This window comes from Arvicanthis niloticus, chromosome 6 (genome assembly GCF_011762505.2).
Source record: "Arvicanthis niloticus isolate mArvNil1 chromosome 6, mArvNil1.pat.X, whole genome shotgun sequence".
Taxonomy (NCBI): domain Eukaryota; kingdom Metazoa; phylum Chordata; class Mammalia; order Rodentia; family Muridae; genus Arvicanthis; species Arvicanthis niloticus.
This window is the reverse complement of record NC_047663.1, coordinates 39,512,084-39,538,302: the sequence shown is the minus strand read 5'-3', so window position 1 is coordinate 39,538,302 and position 26,219 is coordinate 39,512,084. Positions and strand designations below refer to the sequence as shown.

The following is a 26,219-nucleotide window of genomic DNA, read 5'->3' as shown; positions in this document are numbered from 1 at the left end:
AAATGGGCCTGCCCAAAGCAGAAACCAAACCTCACTGTCAGCACAGGAGTACTAGTGTTGGCGTCCACACAGGAGTACTAGTGTTGGCGTCCACATGGAAGGGAGGACATTCAGTAGTTGGGTCTTGGAGAATCTGAGCCTTGACCTTTAAGGCCATGTGAGGATGCAGTTAATGGAGACAATAATCTCACTCACATATTAGCCAGGCTGGGGACACCGTGTGGACAGTCCTTCATTAGAGTATTAGAAGCAACCCCCTGAAAGAGGTACTGTTCTCATTCCATTTTACAGAGTGGGAAGGATCTCAAGGCGGAGTGCAGAGCCACCTACTCAGGGCCACACAGCTGATAACGGTTGAACCCGCTGTCCACAGCCCTTCTGACATATGCCCTCTTCTTGATGCCTTTTCAGTGGAGAGATGGGCGCTCCTCCGCAGATGGGTGGTGGTTCCTGAAAAGGCTAGAGCAGCAGAGCACAGAACCTGCCATCCATCCCTCAACCCAGGACACTCTGAAGCCCTGGGTTCTTGCCAGCATGGGGTAGGAGGTCTGGAGTGGCAGTCTTTGAGGCCACCTGAGGATTTAAGGGTACAGGGAGGCTACTGATGCATCTGGGAGCTATGGGATGCTAGAAGTTTCTGCAGCCGTTCTCCATGCACCTCAGCCTGCCATGAGAACATACCTCTAGGGATGGCATCTTTGCACCACTTGGAAACATTTAGAAGTGGCCCTGTGCTAGTCACTCGGTGGATGAGCAAAGCTGGAGTTACTTTGTTCCTGGGCTTGAGGTGATCTTATCTTCACTCCAGACATGGAGAAACCCTGCCTGGGAGGAGGGGACCCAGTGACCCTGCCTGGGAGAGGGGACCCAGCTGTCACAGCTTTACTCCTCTGAGCTCCACTTTGTTTGGAACAGGCCTCCCTGGCTTACCCAAGTGGCACGCAGCAGGACTTACCTCTTCTCCCAGGTTGGAAGGTTGAGATCCAGAGAGAGGATTGGCCCTGACATAGGTCACACAGCAGGCCACTGGAAGGACCTCGCGGCTGGCTTCTAGGTCCCCAGCAGCTGGTGTTCCTCCCAGCCTCTGTGCCTCTTGGGACCCTGCATTATGCACCTGTCACCTCTTAACTTCTCCCATTTAACCTAACAGAAATTGACAGAATGCTTGCCATTGGCCAAACAGTGCTCTAAGTACTAAGGAAACCGGGTCAGTCAGCTTTTCCCTCCTCCTGAGCTAAGTAGCCAATGAATGTCAATGAATAAACACAGGAGAAAATGAGTGTGCGTACCAGCTCCATCCCTGAGGACACCAATTTATTTATGACTCTCATTTTATAGGTATAAGTAGTGGAGGCTCAGAGAAGGTAAGCAACTTGCCAAAGGTCACACAGCTAGAGTGTCAGAGTTTTCATTTAAATATGAATTTGTACAGCACCAAAGCCACACAGGTTTTTTTTCCCTTCCTTTTTGAAAGTCCTTTACAACAGCTTCTACCGCTTTTCTTCATTTAAAAAGGGCATCTATCATTTTCTGTTCAATTTTATAAGCCACATGTGTTCATTGTAAACAACTGGGAAATACATAAAAGAATAAAGTGAAAAAATGACATCACTCCATAAACCCCTCCTAGGATGACACATTGGCATCCTGATGAATCTCCTCTCTCATCCATCTGTATCTGCAGACAGACCACACGGTCCCTGGTACTTTGCAGCCTTTCTCATCCTGAGCATCTCCTCTGAGTAACCCACCCCTTTGCAAATATCATCCATGCACAACCCAGGTATCTGTTTACTTACATTTGCACTTCTAAACCAACCCTTCTTTCAGACATTTTAAGTTGATTTTTGTCTTCTTGGGAAAGCATCTCATGGCTGCAAGCATCTTTCTGCATTAATCCTCATTATGGTCCTGCTTAGTCCCCTCTTACGGGAGGGTTTGCTGAGAAAAAGGATGTGAAGAGTTTCAAGTCCTTTAAAATTATGTGTGTGTGTGTGATCATGTGTGCACATGTGTATGATTGTGTGACTGTGTAGGTATATGATCAAGTTATGTATGATAATTTATGTATATATGATTATGAGTGTATTTGCCTGCATTTGCATGAGTGTGTGTGTGTGTGTGTGTGTTACATACTGAGCCCAGTATCTTGCTTGTGCTAAGCTGGGCTGTGAATGGAATCCCCAGTCCCTTGATAACACACTTCGAGGCTGGAGTGTTGCTCAGTGGCAGGCAGGTGCCTAACACACACCAGGCGCAGGCCCTTTGTTTCATTCTGAGGCCAGGAGGAGGAAGGGGCAGTGTACATACTTTGAAATTGTTTCCTAGACAGTTTGTGTGGTTGACACTGTTCCTGTGGAGGAAGGAAACACCCTGTGTCTTTTAACTCCTTGCAAACAGCGGATGCCATTTGCTTGCTTGCTTGCTTGCTTGCTTGCTTCCTTCCTGAAAGATCTTTCTCCAAAGCAAGCTTCTCCCCATGGCAGCCTGCCTGCAGGGACACCTGTTGCCATTGGTTATTTCCTTTTGTCTGCTGGGACATGGGTCACAAAGGGCAGAAGATGACCCTACCAAGCCAAACCCACTGTTCAACCCAAAGAGAGCAGGTCTGGGTTCAGTTCTCCCTGCAGACAGAGCTCTCTATCATACCAGCATTACAGCATAGGGCTGGAGACGGGCTCCACGCTGTCCCCTGAACATGGAACATATGGCCCCTAGGAAGCTCATCATCACCTGCCTCAAAGGTGGTTCTTGCCCCCTCTCATTCACTCATCCACCCATGCATGAATCCACTGATAGGTCTGACCAACAGGCTTCCCTTGACACTTTAGTCCAGGAATTGTGATGGGCTCTGGATATTTGTCATCATAAACTGTCATCTTTACTGCCTTTAGACCATAAGAATCTGCCTCTTTGGTGCCCTTACCTTCTTTTATTAAAAAAAAAAAGTCTGTGGTGACAATTACATATGTCCAGGGTGTGGGTGGACACAGAAGTTCAGAAGTCCAGAACTCTCCTTTGGGATCCTAACTTGCTGGCCTGCCTGGGTCTCAAGGCCCTGCCTGTTCTTAATCTTCATTCTAACTTAGAACACACATACTCACACACACCAAACACCACACCATACTCACACTCACACACACATATCAAACACCACACCACACACACACACTCACACCAATCACCACACACACCACATACACACACCAAACACCAATCACCACACCACCACACACACACCAAACACCACACACCACACCACACACACACACTCACCAAACAACCACATACCACACCACACACACAAACATCAAATACCCCACACCACACACACACACCAAACACCAAACACCACACACACAAACACCAAATACCCCACACCACACCATACACACACACCAAACACCCCACACCACACACACAAATACCAAACAGCCCATACCTCCCCACACACGCACACACATACCAAATACCACCACCCCCCCCACACACACACCAAATACCACACACCACACACATCTCCTAGCATACAGACCAGCACCCATGAGCACAGCTGGGCTCTACTGCCTCAAACTCACCAAGGCTTAACGATACTTTGTTTTTGAAAGTGATTAGTTTTAATTTAGGGACAATTAGAGGTAGAGGCAGGAGGCATCTGGTCCTGATTAGATGCAAGGAGGCGGCCAGTGGCCCCAACCCTGAGTTTCCTGGAAGATTTATTTATGCATTCAATAAAGAGGAAAGGGTTAGCCTTAGTGCCCAGAGAGATAGCCATCCCATGTGCCAAACATCCCATGTGCCTAAGGCCAGTCCAAAATGAAGAGGGAGAGAACTCTGCTCACCCACCTCCTTCTTGCATGCATTCTCAGCATCATACAGGGAAGTGAGACTTTTGTCAGGCATCCTCGAGGAGCCTCACTGCACTGCACAAAGCCAGTCCAGGCCCTGCCTGTCGTATCCTAGCTCAGATCCAAAGGCATATGCAGTAAAACACAGGCTCATGGGTATATTGGTGGAAGTGGTTTGTGGGAACTCTATACAGGCCAACTGGCATGTGATCTAGCATCCTCTGGTCCCAGGGAGATAATCACAGAAGTAGCTAATGTAGGAGTCCTTTGATCATCAGCTTGACACTGGATCCAGAGCTGGAGCTGCACAGAGAGATCAGTGAAAAGAGAGCTTTGGGAGTTGGGGATTGCCAAGCCTGAGTAAAATGCATCCTCTCGCACTGCCCACCCCATGTGCAAGCCTTCCCTTGGGTCCCGGTAGATAGGATACTCTTCCTGCAAGGCATTTCTCATTCCTTCATCCTTCTAGTGGTGCAGAGGATAGACCTGGACCACCTCTTTTAGTAAAGATCCCTTTCAAGGGTTAGTCTGGAAAGGGGTTGGGATGGCCCCAGGTAGCCGGCATCCCATGTGCAAAAGCTGGCCAGCCCCAGCCTATTTTCTCCCTCCCTCACATGGTACAATTCATTACTAGAGGAAACAGGCTGTGAGGGGCAGAAGCAGCCAGTTCTCAAGTATTCATTTGCCAGGGACACCATGATAAGGTGTACCAGGTGGGTGTCCTGGGCACCTTAGATGTGTCATCTCACAGTTCTAAGGGCAGACAGTGGAGGTCATGTGGGCAGAATCTAGTGCAGTGAGGGGCTCTTCCTGCTGACCTCTCCTGTCTCCTGTCATCTTGCCTGTGTGTGTGTGTGTGTGTGTGTGTGTGTGTGCGCACGCGCGTGTGCGTGCTCGCGCACTGCCTCTTTATGACAACATCTACCACTCTGGCCCTACAGCTTCACAATACTTTAGGGCCTCTTGAGAGACCTTCTCTGCAGCCTTTAGATCTTTATTATATGAACTAGGAGGACATAGTCCAGCTCATGATCTCCACCAGAAGACAAAAAGGACAGGATCCCCTTGTGCAGAAAATACCAACAAGGGAAAGAGTCCCATGCACCCAAATGTGGCCAGAGACCCAAAGCAGAAGGAAACCACCCACATGAAGGCAGAGTCAGGCACTGTGGCAGAAACAGTAGAGCTGGGTGACCTTAGAGTCTAGCATCATGCAGTGGGCAACCTGCTGAGGATACTGAGGAGTTAGATAGGCATGGGTGCATGTGTGGGTGCATGTGTGGGCTTTCAGGCTGCTCTAAAGGTCATGGGCAGCTGCTATGTGCGGGCCCAGCTGTCCTTACAACTGTCTTAACCTTAAAGTACCTGTCACTCTCCTACTACTGACCTACATCTTTGTGTGGATTCCCCTACCACTACCCAACATCTGTCTGTCTTCCAGAAACCTTCCAAAGCAGATACAGAGGTGTAGATGTATCCAATCTCAGAACTCAGGAATCTGAGGTAGAAGAATTCTGAGTTCAAAGCCAGCCTGGGTTATGTAGTGAGACCCTGTGTTAAATATTGTCTTAGGGTTTTACTGCTGTGAACAGACACCATGATCAATGCAAGTCTTACAAAAACAGAATTTAGTTGGGGCTGGTTCAGAGATTCAGTCCAGTATCATCAAGGTGGGAGCTTGGCAACATCCAAGCAGGCATAGTGCAGGAGGAGCTGAGAGTTCTACATCTTCATCTGAAGGCTGCTAGTGGAAGACTGGCTTCCAGGCAGCTAGGATGAGGGTCTTAAAGCCCACACCTACAGTGACACACCTACTTCAACAGGGCCACACCTTCTAATAGTGCCACTCCCTGAGCCACGAATATACAAACCATCATATATCACTCCCTGGCCCCCATAGGCTTCAGCATATTAGTCTATGGGGGCCATACCTAAACATAACATAATGCAAAATACATTTAGTCCAACTTTTAAAAGTCCCCATAGTCTGCAGCAGTCTCAACAATGTTTTAAAAAGTCCAAAATTCAAAGTCTTTTCTGAGACTCATCCAATCACTTAACTGTATTCCCCAAAGCAAGACAGGAAAACAGCTGGGCAAACTCCAAACTCTGCATCTCCATGTCTGATGTCAACGTGGTTCTTCAGATCTCCAACTCCTTTTTCATCTTTGTTGACTGCAACAAAGTTCTTTCTCCTGAGCTGGTTCCACTCCCTGTTAGCAGCTTTCCTCAGCAGATAGTCCATGGCTGTGGCTTTAGGCCTCCAAGGCAACTTCAATGTGACTCTTGTTCCAAAGTCAGGGATCCACGTATGACCTTCTGGGCTCCTCCAAAGCACTGGTATCACTTCTCCAACTCTGCAATCTGTAGCAGTGTAAGATCAGGTTGGTCCATTCCACTCCTGCTGCTGTTCTTGGTGGTCATCCCATAATACTGGCATTGGCATCTCCAATATGCTGGTGTCTTCTGCTGCAGCTAGGCTTCACCAATAGCCTCTCATAGGTTCTCTTCATGGTGCCAAGCCTCAACTCCTTTGCATGACCCCTTTAGTCCTGGGCTATCAACTACAACTGAGGCTGCACCCTCACCATTGGCCTCTCACAGTGCCAAGCCTCAACTGTTCTTCATTACCCCTTTATGCCTTCAAAACCAGTACCACCTGGGTGAGTCTTACACATTACCAAGTACAGCTGCTGCAGGAGGTACAGCCTTGGCTATCTCTGGAACACAGCTTCATTGGGCTCTCAGAAAACACTTCCCAGAAGATTTCACCTCAGTGATGCTGGTCTCTTAATCACCACTAATTTCTTAGCTCCAGTTAACCAGCATCAGTTTTCCCAGTAGTCCCTCCTATTTTTGACTCTAAAGCCAGAGCCACCTGGCTAAAGGTGCCGAGAGCTGATGCTTGCAGGGGCTGGAACATGGCCCTTGTTCTACTACATTATCACCAGTTTTCTATTTTCCACCTTCTTCACTGCCTAACTGGCTATTCTGGAACTTGCTCTGTAGACTGACTTTGAACTCAGAGTCTGCAGGTTGGTCTCCTAAGCACAGGGATTTAAGGTGTGGTCCACCAAGCCTGGGTTTTAAGTTTTTGTTCGATAGAACTTGCTCTGTTCTAGGCTGGCCTTGAACTCAGAGATCTGCTTATCTTTGCCTCCTGGGATTAAAGGTTTATACTACCATGCCTGTACCTAAATTTAGCAGAGTGGTATATCTTGCCCCAAGATTGAGATTCCCTTAATTCAATTTAATATCCTTGAACACAGGATTCAGCTCCATTTCACTTCTTGGTGCCCCTTTAATACTTGAACCATATAAGTTATATTTTTCCTTTCTCAGCTTGCTTCACTTGTGTAAAATACTCTTCATGAGACTTAACCAGAGAACAAACTTTCTGCTGGGTTTTTGTGAGACTTCCTTTGTCAGTGCAATTAATATAAATCTCTACCTTAGCCTCAGGTAGACTCTTCAGACAAGGGCAAAAAGCAGCCACATTCTTCACCAAAATACCACAGAAACAGTCTCTAGGCCATGTACTGAAATTCTCCTTGGAAACCCCTTGGGCCAGGTCTGCACAGTTCAAATTACTCTTAGCAACAAAGTCTTCCATATTCCTACTAGGATGGCCCATTAAGCCCAACTTACAGCATTCTACTGCTTTCCAAAGTCCCCAAATCCACATTCCTCCAAACAAAAGCATGGTCAGGCCTATCACAGCAATACCCCAGTTCCTGGTATCAACTTCTGTCTTAGTTAGGGTTTTACTGTTGTGAACAGACACCATGACCAAGGCAACTCTTATAAAAACAACATTTAGTTGGGGCTGGTTACAGGTTCAAAGATTCAGTCCAGTATCATCAAGGTGGGAGCATGATAGCATCCAGGCAGGTCATGATGCAGGAGGAGCTGAGAGTTCTACATCTTCATCTGAAGGCAGCTAGTGGAAGACTGACTTCCAGGCAGCTAGGGTGAGGGTCTTAAAGCCCACACTCACAGTGACACACCTACTTCAACAGGGCCACACCTTCTAATAGTGCCACTCCCTGGGGCAAGCATATACAAACTACCACAAATACACACACATACACACACACACACACACACACACACACACGAGAGAGAGAGAGAGAGAGAGAGAGAGAGAGAGAGACAGAGACAGACAGAGACAGACAGAGAGAGACAGAGACAGAGAAAAAGAGAGAGAGACAGAGACAGGGACAGAGAGATAGGGACAGAAAGAGACACAGACAGAGAAAGACAGACAGAGTCCAGTGTTTCTACTCCCTGGGTCTGTGCCTTGCTCCATAAAGTCCAATGTTTAGAGCTATGTTAAGTCTCAGGCTTAACCATGTATGTCAGCATGTATACTGAGGCACTATCCACTATCCCTGAAACCCTGGCCTCTGTGTGACCTAGTGACCCCATTAGCCCCACTTCCTGTACTTTCCACTGTCGAGCCACCAAAAGGAAAAGCAAAAACAAAAACCTTCCAGAGCCTCTCCTACTTCCCAAGGAAAACCTAGCGGCCAGGCAAGTTCCTTCTGGGTGAAGACACAGGATCTGAACCAGAGACCAACACTATTCCACCACAGAGGAGACTGTAGGGCCCCAGCAGGATGCAATGACTGGTTCTCTCTGGGGTGACAAGCACTTCTATGGACCACCATGCCATAAACAGGAAAACAGCAGTGCTCTGATCAGCTTGAATGCTGCCAGTCCCCTTTCAGAATAGTGTCCCTATCTACAAGATCACTGAAAGAGGATAAAAGCCACTAAGGCCCAGAGCCTGAAGCCATCTAGGCTTCAGATGGCCTCCCCCAGAACCATCCAGGCTTCTCTTGGAGGCCTCACCAAGAAGCTCATTACTGTTCAGAGAACTTCATCCTTTCAGCGAACATTGGTTGAGGGCCTACTATGTGTTGGCCAGGCCCTACGTGCTTGAGTAATATAGGACACCTGTTGATGTCATTGTCCTGGCAGATCTAAGTTGTCGTGGGCAGGAGCAGCAGATTTCTGTACAACACACCTGGCTAGTTGAGTGGCAGGCCTATGGGGGAACTAAACCAAGAAAGGCTCTCTGGTTCTCTGTGCTTGGCTCTGAGATACAGCTCTGATAGGAGAGTGTTTGCTGAGCACTCAGGAAGCCCTTGATTCAGTGCCCTGCCTGAATCTGCCTGCACCTCTAACAAAGGAAACAAAGGAACCTCAAACAAACAAACAAACAAACAAACCAGTATATACTACATGCCAGTAATGTCAGCACTCCAGAAATAGAGGCAGGAAAATAAAGAGTTCATGGCCATCCCCTGCTACATACCAAGTTTGAGACCCTATTTGTAAAGGGAGGGAGGGGGAGCTGGAAGCCTGGAGCACTCTGCACAGTCTCAACAGGTTGGAGTGTCCTTTCTAAGTGACTCTAGTCTACAGCTCTTGCAGGCAGCTGGTCTGCTCTGCAGCTTTTCTCTGCAGAGTGCAGCTTGTCTGAATCTTGGCAGCTCAAATCCCTTTTTCCTCTGAGAGGGTGGCTTACCTTTATTGTTTACTCTGGCAGAGAGGGGCCTGGAGAATCTGGTCAGTCTCAGGAATTGTGAAGCTGCTTTTTAGTTGTTTACCTTACTGCTTAAAGAGCTCCCCAGAGGATGGAACGTTTTGATCTTGGAACAACTCATTACACAACTAAAGGAAAGAAGCAGAGAAATGACCAACGCCCCAGGAGGGGGCTCCAGCCCAGGGAACAGCTCAAGCACACCTGAAGCAGAAAGGGCGCCTCAGATTCATGGGGCAGAGAAGGTGTTTTGGAAGGTCTGATGGTTGGGCTTGGCCAGGCTAGCTCCTGACCCTAGGAGGCAGAGGTGACTTGCCACTCATCCTGATCAATTCCTTCATACCCCTGGGAGTCCAGTGTCCGTCTGATGGCCTCCACTCCCAGGCTGCCTCCAAAGGCTCCAGATGGTCAGCCTCGAAGAGAGTAAAGGGAGCAAATGGGACTAAGTGCCACTTAGCGGGCTCCTGGGGACGGTTGGCAAGGGTAGGGTCAGAGTTCTGACCTTCCACCCTGCCTGGCTCTCCCGTCTACATTCAGAGCACTGCCCACTGATTGTTGCGTCTCCAAGCTAGTAGGGACAAGTGTGGTGCATACCCACCATAAACACAGTGTTTAAGGCCTTTCACAGAGAGCAGTGCCCCACACTCCTGAAGCCATTCTCCACACTCTCAGGAAGCCCTTTTAGGGTTGCAGCTGATGTTGGAAAAGTATCAGCTCAGGAATTCCCAAACCAAGTTCTCGGCATGACTGAAACATTTGTCCCAGCAGAGGGCAGGTAATAAGAGAGGCAAAGACAAGAGATAGAGAATGGGGGAAGGGAACAGGAGAAAGGGAACAAGAGATAGAGAATGGGGGAAGGGAACAAGAGAAAGGGGACTACGGACTGCCTCTGGATAGGAGATACACCTGGCCCATAGAAAAGGGCTGTTTATAAAGGTACAAGGGAAACCCCGTGTTAGGATAAGGTACTTAATTTTAATTAAACATGTTAGCTAGGTGAGTCAAAGGGAGATTTTGATTGCTGGACCTTGATAGTCAGCCTTGGGAGGAAGAAGGGGTCAAACGAGGGATTAGATCTTGATGGCTAGCTTTAGGAATGTAATCTAATGGTTTTTAACAAGGCAGAGGGAATGGGAGAGAAGGGCAAGGCCTGCCAGAGCCGTACTGGCCACGCTCAGTGTGGCCAGAGTCCCTCCAACCTCGGCAGTTTTAGAAGTGGAAATAGAGGCCCAAAATGGGAAGCCACTTATTTAGTGGGGCCCCTGGCCTAGAGCAGCAGTTCTAACCTCTGGGTCACAACACCTTTGGGGATCAAATGACCCTTTCACAAGTGTCATCTAAGACCATCAGAAAACCTATTTACATTATGATTCATAACAATAACAAACAAAAATAATTTTATGCTTTACCAACATGATATTAAAGGGTCACAGCATTAGGAAGATTGAGAACCATTGGCCTGTTGTCTAGGAGTCTAGGCCAGTTTGTAGTCACTGCCTTCCTGTTGCTCTCAGAGCTGGCTGGCTGCTGGGCCCTGACTCGGGCTGTCACCCTGAGTTCCCACACTGTCTAGAAACCAGCCCTCAGGCTACTCTGCTTGAGGGGACCTAGGGCCAGGCAGAAGGGCTCACCACATCTCCACAAACACCTCCCAGATCCTATCTCAAATCTTCTGTGCCAGTGAGTACCAGGACTTCTTACAGGAAGCAGTGGGTCCAGCAGGGATGAGCTGCTAGGGCCTGTGGAACCCTGAGAACTAAAGAAGCTTAGTAGAGAAATCACTGGCTTCCTGGGACCAGTGGTATCCCAGGCAGGTCCTACAGGCTGCCGGAGAGAAGCCCTGAGAGATTAAGTGCTGCTCACACCACAGTGCCTTCTGGGGCTCAGCAAGAGTCTATTGTTTTTGTTTCTGTTTCCTTGTTTATTTGGTTTGAGTCAGTGTTCTTATGTAGCCTGAGCTAGCCTCCAACTGGCCATCCTCCTGCCTCAGCCACCTCCTATGTGTTGGGATTATAGCCACCACCTCAGATTCAGTTAACATTTTTCTTTCCATTTGTGTGTGTGTGTATGTGATACCCATGTGTGTATATGCATGTTTGCATGCGTATGGGCACATATAAAAGAATGGTTTATGCGTACATGTGTATACATGTGTAGAGGCCAGATGTTGGAAATTAACTTGGATCATTCTTCTACCTTATTCACTGAGGTAAGATCTCTCAACCAAACTCGCAACTCACCCATAAGGTTAGTCTCACTAGCCAGCTTGCCCTGAGGATCCGGTCCTAACCTGTCAAGGCGGGAATTACAGGTGGGTTGCCCTGAGCACAACGTTTTGTGTGGGCTCTGGAGATTCAAACTCTGATCCTTGTGCTTGCCTGACAAGCTCTTCAGCCGCTGAGCCATCTCCTCAGTCCCATTACCTTTGAATTAGGAAATTAAAACTACAGTTTTTTTAGGTAGGTTAGAGACATCAGAGCCTGAGGGCATGGTGCTTAGACTTCACAACTTTTGTGGGGAATGTGTTGTGGGTAGTTGTAGATCTGACAAGGTCTAAAGGACACTGATAAAACAATGAACACAGGAGAATTACATGGCATGCCAAGTGTACTGACCAGGGTCTCCACTGACAGACGTGGGGGAGCCTGCAGTCATTCTTGGTAGAGTGCTCGTGACTGATTGAAGGCTCATAAGTAGACATCTTCTTAGGCTAGGCCCCTTAAGTAGCCACCACACAAGACAAGAAATGAGAGCAGCCCTCTGAGAAAGAAATTTCACAGGGTGGAGGGTATATCCTGGAGGGATTCCTGGAGAAGGTGGTATTGAGGCTGGACCCTGCTTGTATAGGAGAAAGTCAAATAAAAGAAAAAAAAAAAAAAATAGGAACAAGGAGAAGCTGTAGGGGAGAGGATGACAAGGAGGTGTCCCATTACAAATTGAGGCTAGGAAGGAACACTAGGGCCAGGTTACTCCTGATGACACATGTCAAAGACGCTGAATGTCACAGTCAGGGATCAGGTAGGTTGGGGTTTTATTGCGAGAGCAAGCAAGAGAAACCTTAATGCCTAAACACATCTGCATTGTTTTGCACAAACTCCAGGGTTGGTGGTTGTTGTTGTTGTTTGATGATGATGATGATGTAGTTCTCAAATGCTAATGACAAATGGCACCCATCAGCATTCTAACCTCTTGATTCAAGTGAAAAGAACAAGACTCAGAAAGCTTGCAGGAAGACATACAGAAGGACTTCCAACTTCTGTGGTCCTTCTTTGTCCCAGGAATTGAGCAGGGAGGGACACAGTGGTCTGTCCCATCTGTGCCCAGGAGAAGGGGAGAGGTAGACAGGGTGAGGGGAGGAGGGGGAACCCAGTTGAACAGCTTTGGGTCATTATCAACACAAAATGAGACCAGCACTGGGTAAGGGAGACAGGGGACAGGATCCAGCAGTGACCAAGACAGAAGAATTGTTAGAACGAGGTAGCTTCCTGCGTAGTTGGAAGACCAAGGACAAAGTCTCCCAGTTATATAGTGTGTGCTAGGGAGGGAATCAGGGTGACAGGGCCTCCTGGGAAGTCATACACCAGGTTTGTGTTTTGCGCCTTGGGCTTTGCCCATATACTTTGGGGGTGACATGTGCCTTCATTTTCAATCTTCGTCTGTAAAATACAAGTGACTGAGTGTTTGGAGATCGCAGTGCTATTCATAAGATGGATCTGAAGAGCAAACGCTTTAAAGCTAGACAAGGGCTGAATGCCATCCCAGCATACAGTGGCAAAGATCACCTATGTCAGCCCTCCCCTGTGCCAGAACGGAGCCTGGGCAGGCGAGCCTGAGCAGCTACCCTCTGTGCACAGGACTTTGGCAGATCCTCACACCCACACTTTGAAGCAGCAACCATTTACTCATTTTGCAAGGTCGGTTTGTTTGTTTGCTTGCTTGCTCGCTTGCTTGTTTTTTGAGGAGGGGGCAATTTGTGCTCGTATTGTCAGCTGTGCTCCTACTGTCAGAAGATAACTTGGCAGGAGTCAGGTCTCTCCTTTCCACAGGGTTCATTCAGTGAGGTCCAACTCAGGAGGTTGTCAGGCTGGACAGTAAGTTTCTTTATCCACTGAGCCATCCTAGGGACCCATAATTTTGCAGGTTTTAAGGACACCAGGGGATTAAAACCTCTCTGAAGGCTCTCTTCAGGAGATTGGATGAAGGGGGGTGGGTTGCCATGAGGTTCCCAGAGGCCTCATCTGACCACTCTGGATCCCTGTGCTCTCTGTCCACAGCCGCCAGCCGCTCTCATCCAGCCAGCCCCAGTCCCCCGGGACCTCAGGCTAGCCCTGTACTACCAGTTAGCTACCGCCTGTCGCACACCCGGCTGGCCTTCTTCCTAAAGGAGGCGCGGCCGCCAACGCCCGCGGCGATCAACGGCTCCCTGCAGCGCTCGGAGCCCTTCGTGGTGTTCCAAACCAAGGAGTTGCCGGTCCTCAACGTGTCCCTAGGGCCCTTCAGCACCAGCCAGGTGGTAGCGCGGGAGCTTCTGCAGCCCTCCAGCACCCTAGACATCCCCGAGCGCTTGACGGTCAATTGGAAGGTGCGCGCCTTCATCGTGCGCGCCCGAGTGCCCTCCTCGCAGCCCGTAGCACAGGTGCTCTTCTATGTGGCCGGCCGCGACTGGGACGACTTTGGGGTCACCGAGCGGCTGCCCTGTGTCCGCCTGCACGCCTTCCGAGACGCCCGCGAGGTGCGGAGCTCTTGTCGCCTGGGCGGGGCTTTGGCCACCTGCTTGGTGCGCGCGGAGCTGCCCCTGGCCTGGTTCGGACCTCCAGCCCCGGCCGCACCACCCAGCGCCCGCCGCAAGTCCCCCGACGGACTGGAGCCGGAGGCGGCAGCCGAGAGCCAGCAAGTTGAGCTCTACTACACGCTGCACGCCCCCGATGCGGCAGGCGGATGCGGGAGCGCGCGGCGCGGCCCCGGGCCCGGAGCGGCCGCGCGCGCCGAAAGCCCCACGCAGCACCCACTGCTGCGCATCGGCAGCATCAGTCTGTTCCGGCCGCCGCCGCGCAGGGCTGTGCAGGAGCACAGGCTAGACAGCAACCTGATGATCCGCCTGCCGGACCGGCCACTCAGGCCTGGAGAGGTACTCAGCATTCTCCTCTACCTGGCACCCAACTCCTCCTCAGCTACCCGCCCCAGTGTGGAGCACTTCACACTTAGGTAAGGGGTCTGGGAACGGGAGGGGCTCCCCTTCCTTTGCCCAGGTCAAGTGTGTCTCTGACTCTGCAGGACCTCAGCATCCTCATCCCATCTCCTTCAGGGTCAGCTCACCAAAACAGCTAAGGATATCTCTGAGCCTTGCTGTCCAATGCAACAACAATTACTTTTTAAAATCTACATGTTTGTTTTGTATGAGTGAGGCCCATCTGCTATGGCCCTCTTGTGGAGGTGAGAGGGCAACTCTCCTGAGTTGGTTCTCTCTGTCTGTTATGTGGATTCCAGGGAATCAATTCGAGGTAGGCTTGATGACAAGAGCCTCTATCCTCTGAATCGGTCATATCCCTAGTTGCTGATCACAGCTTCTGCCTCTTGCTCTGTGACTCATAGGAAAAGATTTGCTACATGAGTAAATACGAGCCCTTTTACAAGCATGGATGTGGGAAGGACAGGATCTGGGCTGGAAGGGTACTCAGGCACAAGCCGGTGTAACTGGCCTATTTCACAGATGAGTTCAGGACATGGAGAACTGAAAGTAGCTAAGAGTTGGTGCCCTGGGGATGAACAGGAGATGTCCTCCTGGACCACCTTCCTGGAGCTGGGATGCCTGGCCCTGTCTATACAGAGAGTATGCATTCGCAGATGCCATAATCATATCCCCTTTCCACTCAACATCATATTTTTTTTAAGTAGGAATGTATGGATTTAAGTCAGATTGGGGGTTCTGAAGACATTAAACAGACCCTACCAAACTGTTCCCCTGCACAAGCAATATGTCTAGAAACGGAATTAGCACCATGAGCCTCTAGCTTCCTTCTGGACTCCCTCCCTGAGGACACTCCCACAAAGCTCTCAGATCTCTATAGAGTCTGGTACCTAATTCTGTGGTGGAGACTTGAATGCGAATGGGTTTTACCAGCCATCCTGGGCTGCATTAACGGGAGCAGAGCATGTAGATTTAGGGAGTTGATCATCAACCTGCCTTTAGACAGCAGTAATTAAGGCACGGCTGAAGCATGTTTGCTGCAGGGTGCATCCAGCCTGCATTTAGAGGAGGGTGCTAAGGCCTTAAGGCCGTCTGAAACCATGGTAAAAAGAAAAAAAAAAGTAATTGAAGGGGCAGGAGCTGTAGACTCAAAGGACACCTCCACCTCTCAGTGAAGATGGACAGATGGTTTTCTTCCTTGCCCCAGCAAAACTCGGTGCTGCTGTGTCTCATGTCAATCAAAAGCTGAGGTTGTGGGACTGGGGGTGTAGTTCAGTGCTCACCTAGCATGAACGAAACCCGGGCTTCATCCCCAGCACCCATAAACTGGGTACCATGTTGCACACTCATAATCCTAGGGCCCCAGAGGTGAGGAAGGAGGATTTGAAGTTCAGAGTCATCCTTGGCTACATAGCAAGTTGAAAGTCAGCCTGGGCTACATAAGATCTGTCTCTGTAAAAAGGAATGAGGGTTGTAAGTCCTAATGGGCTTCCTGAGAAAATTCTGAGCGTGCGTAGAGGTTGTGTTACTAATGTATGAAGAGACTGAGTAGAGGCTAAGCCAGCGACAGGACAGAAGGGATGGCAGTTCCGAGGTTTCAGCTTTAGAGAACTGATCACTCCGATGTTAAGTGTAAACTCCAAGTTCGGATCCCTTTCCTCACTTAGCTCTAGCCGAGGGCTGGTGACCAAGTGAACAAGCTTTGGATCAAAGCCTGACCCTCTGACTTTTTTTTTTTTCTTTCTCATTACTGTTTCAGGGTGAAAGCCAAGAAGGGTGTGACCCTCTTAGGCACCAAGTCACGAAGTGGCCAGTGGCATGTGACTTCAGAGCTGCTTACTGGGGCAAAGCATTCAACAGCCACCGTGGATGTGGCCTGGGCCCAGGGCACACCCTTACCCCCTTGGTGAGTTCCACTTCTGCAGAGCAGGCACTTGGGGGCTGGGTAGCTTAGCCTCCATGGAGAAAGGTGGCCGTTTTCACAGTGCTGATGGGGGTCAGTTTCTGAGAATCAGAAGGAGTCTGGGGTAGGGTTACTCCGCTTGGTTGGGAGACTCCAAAGGCTGAGGAGAGCAGCTACTCCTAAGAGACACATTCCTGTGAGGGCTGCGGAGCCCTGCCCTCCGACCTCCATTCCTGACCTGCCTTGCAGGGAGGGTCAGGGACCCCTGGAGATCCTGCAGCTGGACTTTGAGATGGAGAACTTCACCAGCCAGTCCGTGAAGCGGAGAATCATGTGGCACATCGATTACCGAGGCCACAGTGCCCTGCCCGACCTGGAGCGAGCCGTCACTGAGCTGACGGTCATCCAAAGGGATGTACAAGCCATCCTGCCCCTAGCCATGGTAAGCAAGCCCTGAAAAAAACACCCCCAACACGGCTTATGAGTTCACGCATGTGTGGTGAGACTGGGCAGGGCTGAGCATATGTCCCTATGGAAGGGGCAAGGTGGGAAACAGGGAAGAAGGACCATCTCTGAGGAAACGTCTCTGAATCTGGTGTGTGCACATTCATGAGAAGTAAATGCAGAGCTGCCCCAAGTGAAGTCATCAGTGAATTCTCTGGAAAGGGGCTGCTAGGGGGAGCTCTTCTGAACAACGGGTGTCACTGTAAGTTTTTGGAAGCCATTACAGAGGAAGTGCTTATTCCATCTGAGATAAAGAGAGAAATGTGCTCCAGAAGGAACCAGATCCCATAGGGAAAAAACACATGGGGAGGAATATGGGAGGTTTGTTCAAAGAGGCAGTGGATATAGGCAGCACCATGGAAGAGAAGGCTGGTGGGATGGCTGTGACCCACCCAGCGTGCTGTGACCAGCCAGGAGGATGTGCTAATGTCACTCTGAGAGCGCTGGCTCAGGGGAAGGGATGGTCCCTGCATGCAGAGGGAGGCTTCTGGTAGCAATCCATCTGGGCGTATCATCTGAGGAGGAGCCTGAGAGTAGTAGGCAGAGGCATTGTCATTTCCCCAAAGGAAAACAGGTATCTGAGTGGTGGTGGCAGCCAGGAACCAGGGAACGTGGGTGACGTGTCCCTGGAGAGAAACACACAGCAAGCAGAGTGCCCAACACCGTGCCTCCTTGCAGGACACAGAGATCATCAACACTGCCATCCTGACGGGGCGGACTGTGGCCATTCCTGTCAAGGTCATTGCTATCGAGGTGACTGGCCTTGTCCTGGATGTTTCTGATCTAGTGGAGTGCCAGTCTCACAGTGAGGACATCATCAAGGTGAGTTTCTGGGCAGGCAGGAGAGCAGAGCCCCCAAGCTCTTCCAGGTCATCCTTGAACGAGGCATGCCTCTGCCCTGTGGGCCAGCAGTTGCCCCCCCTCTCTGCCATTCTAAATAGCACCCCTGTGTCAGAACGACTGGGTCCCACAGACTTGGATATTTCCATTCAGACTTGTATTCCCTCTCCTAGACCAAAGGACTACTCCAGCCAAACCCAGTGGGCATCTTGGCAGAATAGGACAGGCCAGAAGGGGGCAGGCAGTGTTGACATGTAAGCCCAACCCAGCAAGTCATTATCAAGCCCTGTTTAGGAGAGATGCAAATAAATCAAGGTGTGAGTAGATAGTCTCTGAGTCCTTGGCAAGACGCTAACAGGGTGGCAAATCTGGACTAAGGAGGACAGCCTTAGCAATAGAAGATCTGACATACTCCAGCACCTTCAAGCCCCCTATAACCTTCCCATCTGTGACTCCCTTCTACCCACAGCTGCTCTTCAGAGACCAGCTCTGTCCATCTCCTCCTTAGCCCAGGACACAGAACATTCATCTGACTTAATGACAAGATTCAGGTGCTCCCAAGATTCTGTATATAGCACTTCTCAGCCACCACATTTCCCCATCCTGTGATGGCTAAGATACCAGCAGTATTTAGAGACTTCTAAATGAATGGCTTCTTTATGGAGGCCACTAGTGGAACTTCCTAGCTTATGATTGGAATCCCCTGCCTACGAGGATGTGAAAGGAACATTCTTGTTTTTCTCCACTTTACCGCTAAGATAACCACCAAGGGTTTGGGATGGTTCATGGGTCCATAAATGGTGGCAGAGACATGTCTTAATTACTCTTCTATTGCTGTGCTAACACACCATGACCAAGACAACTTATAGAAGAGTTTATTGGGAGCTGTCTTGGTTTTCTATAGCCATGACAAAACACCATTACCAGGGAAACTTACAAAAAGAAACGTTTAATTGGAGGCTAACAGTTGCAGAAGGTTATTCCATGACCATCATGATGAGGAACATGGCAACCGGTAGGCAAGTATGGTGCTTGTAGCAGTAGCTGAGAGCTTAGACAAGGTCCAAAGCAGGAGGCCGAGATAGCACACTGGGAATGATGTGGTCTTTTGAAACTTCAAAGCCTGACCCAAGTGACACACCTCCTCCAACAAGGACACACCTCCTCCAACAAGGACACACCTCCTAATCCTTCCTAAACAGTGCCACCAATGGGGGATCAGGTTTTCAAATATATGAGCCTATGGGAGTCATTCTCATCCCAACCACCACGAGGTATAATCCAACACCCACACCACTGCAGAGGCTTTGGGATGTAGCCAGCTCACTGGTCACATGGTAACTTTTCCAAGACTCACAGAGGTGGTGCCCCAAGCTGTGTTCTGATGGGATTGTCCAGGTATGTGTGTACATGGCATCCACTCTAAGGTTTGTTGGGTGTGTACATGGATACTTGAAGTACACTCAGACACCTATACCTACCCTGACGCCTTGACAGTAGCCCCCTGAGAAAGATTGAACACTACTTTTGGCAACACCATCTCCAATAGGCATGTAGGTTTCATGAGGGAGCCTCTAGACATGGGGTTGCTAGACAGGTGGGCCCACATTTGCAGAAGCAATTCGTATCAGTGGCCACTATCTACCCACCTGTGCTCATGCTTCCCTCATCCGATTTTTCTCCCTGTTCCCTCTCTGCCAAACCTGCCAAGAATAGCCCTTCATTTGAAATTAGCCAGCTGCCCACTCACCTAGCAAATCATGCTACCATGGCATGGAGGAACACAGGGACCTGTCCCTCACTCCAGTTTTCTGTACCACTCTGAAGAGTGAAACATCCCCTGTAGGGTAGAAGAGTTCATCTCAGACACCTGGCTCCAGAGCCCTAAGCATGCTGCAGTAGAGAGCAGCTCTGGGAAGTTTCTCTCTTAGCAGTCTCCATGTCCTCCCCAGCAGTCTCCTTGGCCCTTTAGTCAGTCCCAAGTACCCTGAACTGCCCAGCGGAAGGACCTGCAGGGCAAGCTATGCCCATGCTACATGTTCCTGCCTCTCCCCAGGTGTCCAGCAGCTGTGACTATGTGTTTGTAAGCGGGAAGGAGTCTCGAGGGTCCATGAACGCCAGAGTCACCTTCCGCTATGATGTCCTCAGTGCCCCCCTGGAAATGACAGTCTGGGTCCCCAAGCTACCTCTGCACATCGAGCTCTCAGATGCTCGCCTCAGCCAAGTGAAGGGATGGAGGGTGCCTATCCTTCCCGACAGAAGGTACAGCCCCAGCACATAGTGTAAACATGGGATAGCAGTCTAATCTGCATGTGTGTAAGACCTGGGTGCACACGGTCTGTGACAGTGATGCAACCAGCATTCTTGTATTGAGCAGCTACTGTATTCTGGGCGCTGGCAGGTTTTTGAGATGTGAGAATAGCATGGCCAGCCAGGCTCTCTCATACATACATTCCAGAGTATGATAGGAGTCTCTGTGGACTAGAAATGAAGGGGTGTGAGGGAGGGAGTCCCTCTTTCTCCAGAAATCAAGCCAGACTTCTGAAAACGCTGCTTCTTGAGCTAAGTCTTCAAGAACAAGCGGACAGAGGTCAGCTGGGGACCCGTAGGCTCCAGGGGACTGGACACACCCTCAAATACAGTGGCACACTCTGCACCCATGATCCCCATCCAGGCACACCCACACAAATAGCATCAGACACACACTACATCTCCTTGGCTGCACACAGGTTCACCATAACACACAGGTACAGACAGGCTCCCTGGCCAAGATGCAGACTTCCACATCTCATTGCCTGCCTGTGGGCAGTGTATATACCACACTCAGCCACTCAGAGCTATCACAATGAAGCCCAACAGGGCTGTGTGGGCAGCCAGGGCTATGGATAGAAGCTGGGGTGAGGGTGGGGGGAGAGCTGGGCTGAATTCGGGGCTGTGGTGACTGAAAAAGCAGTAATGGTATCAGGGCCCCTCCAGCCTTAATGTGGCATTGCTATAGCTGGGGCTTTTGTCTGAGTGCAGTCTGTGTTTCAGGGCAGGGGCAGGCTCATGACTCTGCACTGCTGATCAGCTGCAGAGTGAGGGCCTTGCTGCTTTAAGTACTGAGGGTGTAGTAAGTCCTTTGTCCAAGTAGCCTGGTTTCCACTAGTAGTGTAGCCTCACGGTGAAGTGGGCAATATAAATGCTTTACAGGACTGCGATGAGGATTGAATTAGTTAAAACAGGTGTAAATGAGACCTCTGCGTGAGTGGATGTCTTAGTTGGTTAATTCTACCAAAGCACTAGTGCGGACCTTCCTGGCAGGGAGTCTCCTTAACTCTAGCATCTTTTCCAAGCAGTGTAGGCTGAGGAATTCCTAAATCGTTAAGTCCGGGTTCCCCTTTGCTTAATGCCCTATTTCTTTTCTCTTTGTCTTTCTCTGACCAACGAGAGAGGACTAGGGGTGTAATTCATGCAATCAAATGCTTGCCTAGCATGCATGAAGCCCTGGCTTCAACCCCCCAGTACCACACACAGCCAGGTGTGATCGTGCATGCCTGAAGTCCTAGCAGTCGAGGTTAGGGAAGAAGCATCCAGAAGTTCAAGGGAGAGCGAACCTGAGCTGTGTTACTTTGCCTTTGCCTTCCACAAGTAAATACATAGAAGCACCAAGAAGAAACTGACGTTACCTCTACCCTTTGCTTGGAAATCTCCCCAGTTACACATCAGGTTTCATCACATTCATGTACCACTCGTGACCACAGGACACATCAGCTGAGCTTGTGACAGGGATCCCTTCCTGCTCTAGTTTGTGAGGCTCAGCCATGCTCAGTGCTGAAGAAGTGGCCACACTCACTCTTAGGACTGGATGCCTAAGAGTTGGTAGGCATGCCTAGCTGTTGGTAGGCATGGGTTGCAAAAGTGAAAGAAGAAATCTCTCCAGGCAAGAAATGCTGGGCTGGCTGGCTCTACACATAGTCATGGAGGACATAAGCCAAGGAGGGCTTGTACATAGGCTGCCAGAGAGGTCAGGGCGAGTTCAAGGGGAGAGATGTGTGTGAGCCAGGGTTGAGTACTTTTAATCCCCTAGCCCTGACTTCAGCATTCCCCAGGTCAGCTCGAGAGAGCGAAGATGAGGAGGAAGAGGAAGAGGAACGAAGACAGAGTCCCAACCGAGGCTGTACTCTGCAATACCAGCATGCCACCCTGCAGGTCTTCACCCAGTTTCACACGACATCGTCTGAGGGCACCGACCAGGTGGTCACCATGTTGGGCCCCGACTGGCTGGTGGAGGTCACTGATCTGGTTAGTGACTTCATGCGGGTGGGTGACCCCCGAGTGGCCCACCTGGTGGACAGCAACACGCTGGCAGGACTGGAGCCAGGCACCACACCCTTTAAGGTAAGAAAGGGTTCTCTCCAGGTACAAAATGGTAGACCTGGGAGCCTGGGTTACCTGCAGGTAGAGAACTTAGGTGTGCCCAGGACCTTCACTTCTGGAAGCCACTGCAGTGGCCCCTAAGAAATACTATTTTTTCCCTCTGCCTGAGCTTGCACCTTCCAAGTGGAGAGACAAATGGTGCTATTGAGTTACAAGAAGAAACCTATGGATAGTCTAAGAATTCAGTTCTTGCCTTCTGCTCTGACAGCGGGATGGCCAAGTAGAAATCCGCCATCTATAAGCTTATAAATGACCACAGCCTACAGATGTATTTTGTTTATAAAACAGTTGATCCTGCAGCTCACACCAGTTCCTGTTCACTGTTCACCTCTCTTATCTGTGGCCGCACTTCTGCCTGGCCCCCGGAAGCCTTTGACTTTTCATTGCCCCTACTTACAGACCTATGTGTGAAAACCAGGAGTCCTATGCACTCCTGCCCATCAGTGCTGAGAGACTCTCCCATTGGGTGGGGACCCTGAGCCAGGCACCTGCTTCCCAGCTACCTCCCACAGCCTGTTCTGTCTTAGGTGGTATCCCCCCTGACCGAGGCTGTGTTGGGGGAGACTTTGCTGACAGTGACGGAGGAGAAGGTCAGCATCACACAGCTGCAGGCCCAAGTGGTGGCCAGTCTCTCCTTGTCCCTGCGACCCAGCCCTGGGAGCAGCCACACCATCTTGGCCACCACAGCTGCACAGCCCACCCTCAGCTTTGTCAAGCAGGTAACTGACTCCCTGAAACTCCTCCCCCAGCCAGCATATCAAATGTGCACCCTTGGTGGGACATCAACCTAAAGACAGGCCTTTAGCTCTACAAGGAGCTTTGCACTTATCACCCACTCCTATACAGGGGTCGGCGGGGGTCCCAGTCTCCCTGTTAAGGGTCTTCTCGTGGTTTCTCAAAGGGATCTCTTCTCTGCATCCTCCAAACTCAACCCTGGAACTCAACTTCTGTAGTATAGGTATTGGCTGTGGGGAAGGATGGTGGATGGTGTCAGGCCATTGGGGTCCCTTGTCCCCTACTCTTTGATTCACGTCCCTCTCTCTTTTTTTTCTGGGCTTTATTAGCCAAGGATCAGACAGACAGATGGGGGGTTATCTCTGTAGCTGATGAGGTAAACCCCAAAGGGGAGCTTACGTCCAGGTCAAAAGGAGAAGGGGATCTTCAGGGTGGTAGGTAAGACCTGGAAGCCCTTTTCTCTGTTCTCCTCCCCTAAGTGCAAAGGGCCTCACATTTAACGTCAGAGACGGTCCTGAGTCTCAGCTAGCACCTGGCATTTCCAGTGCAAGGAACCCAAGAGGGGGCAGGTCTTGGTACTGAACCAGGCAGAGCTAGTATTTATCAGAGAAGGGTAAGACCAGCCATGACTCCTGTCCCATCTATTTTCTTCCCCTCTCTTCTTTCAGGAAGCCTTGCTGAGTCTGTGGCTCTCCTACAGTGACGGAACCACAGCCCCACTCTCTCTGTACAGTCCCCGGGACTACGGGCTTTTAGTGAACAGCCTGGATGAGCGGGTAGCCACTGTGACCCAGGACAAGGCTTTCCCACTGGTGGTGGCCGAAGCAGAGGGAGCAGGAGATCTGCTCCGTGCGGAGCTCACCATCTCAGAGAGCTGCCAGAAAACTAAGCGCAAGAGTGTGCTGGCTACTACTCCTGTAGGCCTGCGGGTACACTTCGGGCGGGACGAGGAGGATCCTACATATGACTACCCAGGGCCCAGCCAACCCGGGCCTGGTGGGGGCGAGGATGAAGCCCGGGGAGCTGGTCCACCAGGCACTGCCATTCCTGCCGGGGAAGTCCCTGGATTGGGCACTGCCGGCCCCGTGCCACCCACAGAGGACTTCTTGCCGCTGCCCACCGGCTTCTTGCAGATGCCCCGGGGGCTGACGGACCTAGAGATTGGTATGTATGCCCTGCTGGGGGTCTTCTGCCTTGCCATTCTTGTCTTCCTCATCAACTGCATCGTGTTCGTGCTGCGATACCGGCACAAGCGCATCCCTCCTGAGGGCCAGACCAGTATGGACCATTCTCATCACTGGGTGTTCCTGGGCAACGGGCAGCCACTGCGGGTGCAAGGTGAGCTGTCGCCACCTGCAGGGAGCGCGCTGGAAACCGTGCCTGCCTGCTGCCACGGTGATCACCACAGCAGTGGCAGTTCGCAGACCAGCGTCCAGAGCCAGGTGCACGGACGTGGGGATGGCTCCTCTGGGGGCTCGGCCAGGGACCAGACGGAGGACCCGGCTAGCTCACCCACCTCTAAGCGCAAGAGGGTCAAGTTCACGACCTTTACCACTTTGCCCTCGGAGGAGCTGGCTTATGACTCAGTACCTGCTGGCGAAGAGGATGAGGAGGATGAAGAGGACCTGGGTTGGGGTTGTCCAGATGTAGCAGGAACCACGAGGCCCACTCCGCCCCCGGACCTGCACAATTATATGCGCAGAATCAAAGACATTGCATAGTGGTGACTTGGGGTGGTAGGATATCCCTACATACATGGTGGCCTCTGGCTGGGATTCAGCGCTGGACCCACCCAGCTCACAGGGACTCGGGGCAGCTGAATGGATTTTATAGTCCCTGCCACTGCAGCTTTGGTCTGGCCCGTTGTGGCCAGATCCACTTTGACCTTCTGCCCCTTGCAGGTGGAAGGCTTCGTCTAAACCCAGCGTGAAGCAGGGAGACAGTTCAGCCCTGTTCACCCTTTCCAAACCTCATTCCATCTTAGACATCCCCACAGCCCCAAGATTGTGTCGCCATGGCCAAACTTGGGGCCAGGTGGGCCCACACTGTGCCCTGCTATGCCTCCCATGTCCCCAATGGTGCCCCCTGTGCAGGGGACCCTAGTGGGGTTTTGTGTCACAGGCTGCACAAAGACTTTTCTTAAACCAATATTCAGGGATTTCCGTCCTGCAGGGTGGGAAGTGGCGGCTACCCGCCTCGCCAAGGATCTTGCTGCAGACAGAACATTTGAGTGTCGGGGGCGCGGGGGACAGTTGTGATGTCTGCTGGTTTCTGGACGTCTCCCAAGCATGGAGCTGACTGCAGAGGGTCCAGTGTGAAATGGGCACTTTCCTGTGGCTTCCATTGCTCCTTAGACTTGGGGGAGGGCTCAAGTAAGAGGGGCTTTCATATTTCTCTGGCCAAACCCCACCCACACAGCAAGCGGAGGTGATGTCAGCCTGTCCCCACAGCAAGATCAACACGACTGCGCCTTAGCCTGGGCTCTGCTCACTCCTGTCTCCCTCCACACCAAAGGGTAGGCGACCACAGTCGGCATCCCTGAGCTGGAGGGGACCAACTGGGAGTACTGCAAGGGCCCATGGGGTGGGTGAAGGCAGGAGGAAGCTATCGCTCAAGCGCCTTGCCCATTTCCCCAGCTACACCTCTTGGGTTCTACCCACCACTGTGTCAGTTTTTCATAAATAAATGGAAGGCATTGGCCTGGGTTGGGGACAGCAGCTCCCAGCAAACAGACAGTACATAGAGGCTGGCTCTGTCTCCTCCTTGTATGCTCGCCACAGGACACTATGGGGCAACACTGGCTATCTAAGAGCTGGTGTCCTTTCCTCTACACGGTGTGTCTCTTAAAACATATGGGTACCATGTAAAGGTGGCCTTCAAATATTGGTCTTCTTTGGGAGTCTTAAGTGATCAACTCAGGAGGAAGAAGCTGGCCTTTTCTGAGCCCTTGGCTCAGAAAAGAGGTTTTATGGGGAAAGGGGACAGGCAAGAGGTATGTTGACACCCACCAGGACATCTCTGATTCCTTTTCCTATGTGGTGGAAGTTACATCCCCTGTGGCAGGAGGCATCTGTTCTTACCTGTAGGTCAGGTGGAAAAGCCCTGTTGGATGTGGCTCAGACTTTGAATGGGAAGAACTTCTCTGGGCTTGGAAACATGCACAAGGTCTCCCAGGCTCGCATAGGTAGCAAGCCAGGTAGGAACCCTGAAACTCAGAAGATCCTGCCAGGGTAG

General features: G+C 50.8%; 1 protein-coding gene across 1 annotated transcript in view; it reads left to right on the top strand.

Moving 5' to 3' along the window:
* Tmem132e (transmembrane protein 132E) overlaps positions 1-25,723 on the top strand; it is a 59,563-nt gene extending 33,840 nt beyond the window's left edge. Inside the window, exons 2-9 of the mRNA XM_034507052.2 lie at positions 13,671-14,601; positions 16,344-16,490; positions 16,737-16,929; positions 17,670-17,813; positions 19,888-20,093; positions 21,923-22,211; positions 22,778-22,969; positions 23,654-25,723. Of these exons, the coding sequence (XP_034362943.1) occupies positions 13,671-14,601; positions 16,344-16,490; positions 16,737-16,929; positions 17,670-17,813; positions 19,888-20,093; positions 21,923-22,211; positions 22,778-22,969; positions 23,654-24,706 (3,155 nt within the window). The 3' untranslated portion in view covers positions 24,707-25,723. The remainder of the gene's footprint in view (positions 1-13,670; positions 14,602-16,343; positions 16,491-16,736; positions 16,930-17,669; positions 17,814-19,887; positions 20,094-21,922; positions 22,212-22,777; positions 22,970-23,653) is intronic.
* Positions 25,724-26,219: the final 496 nt, after the last annotated feature.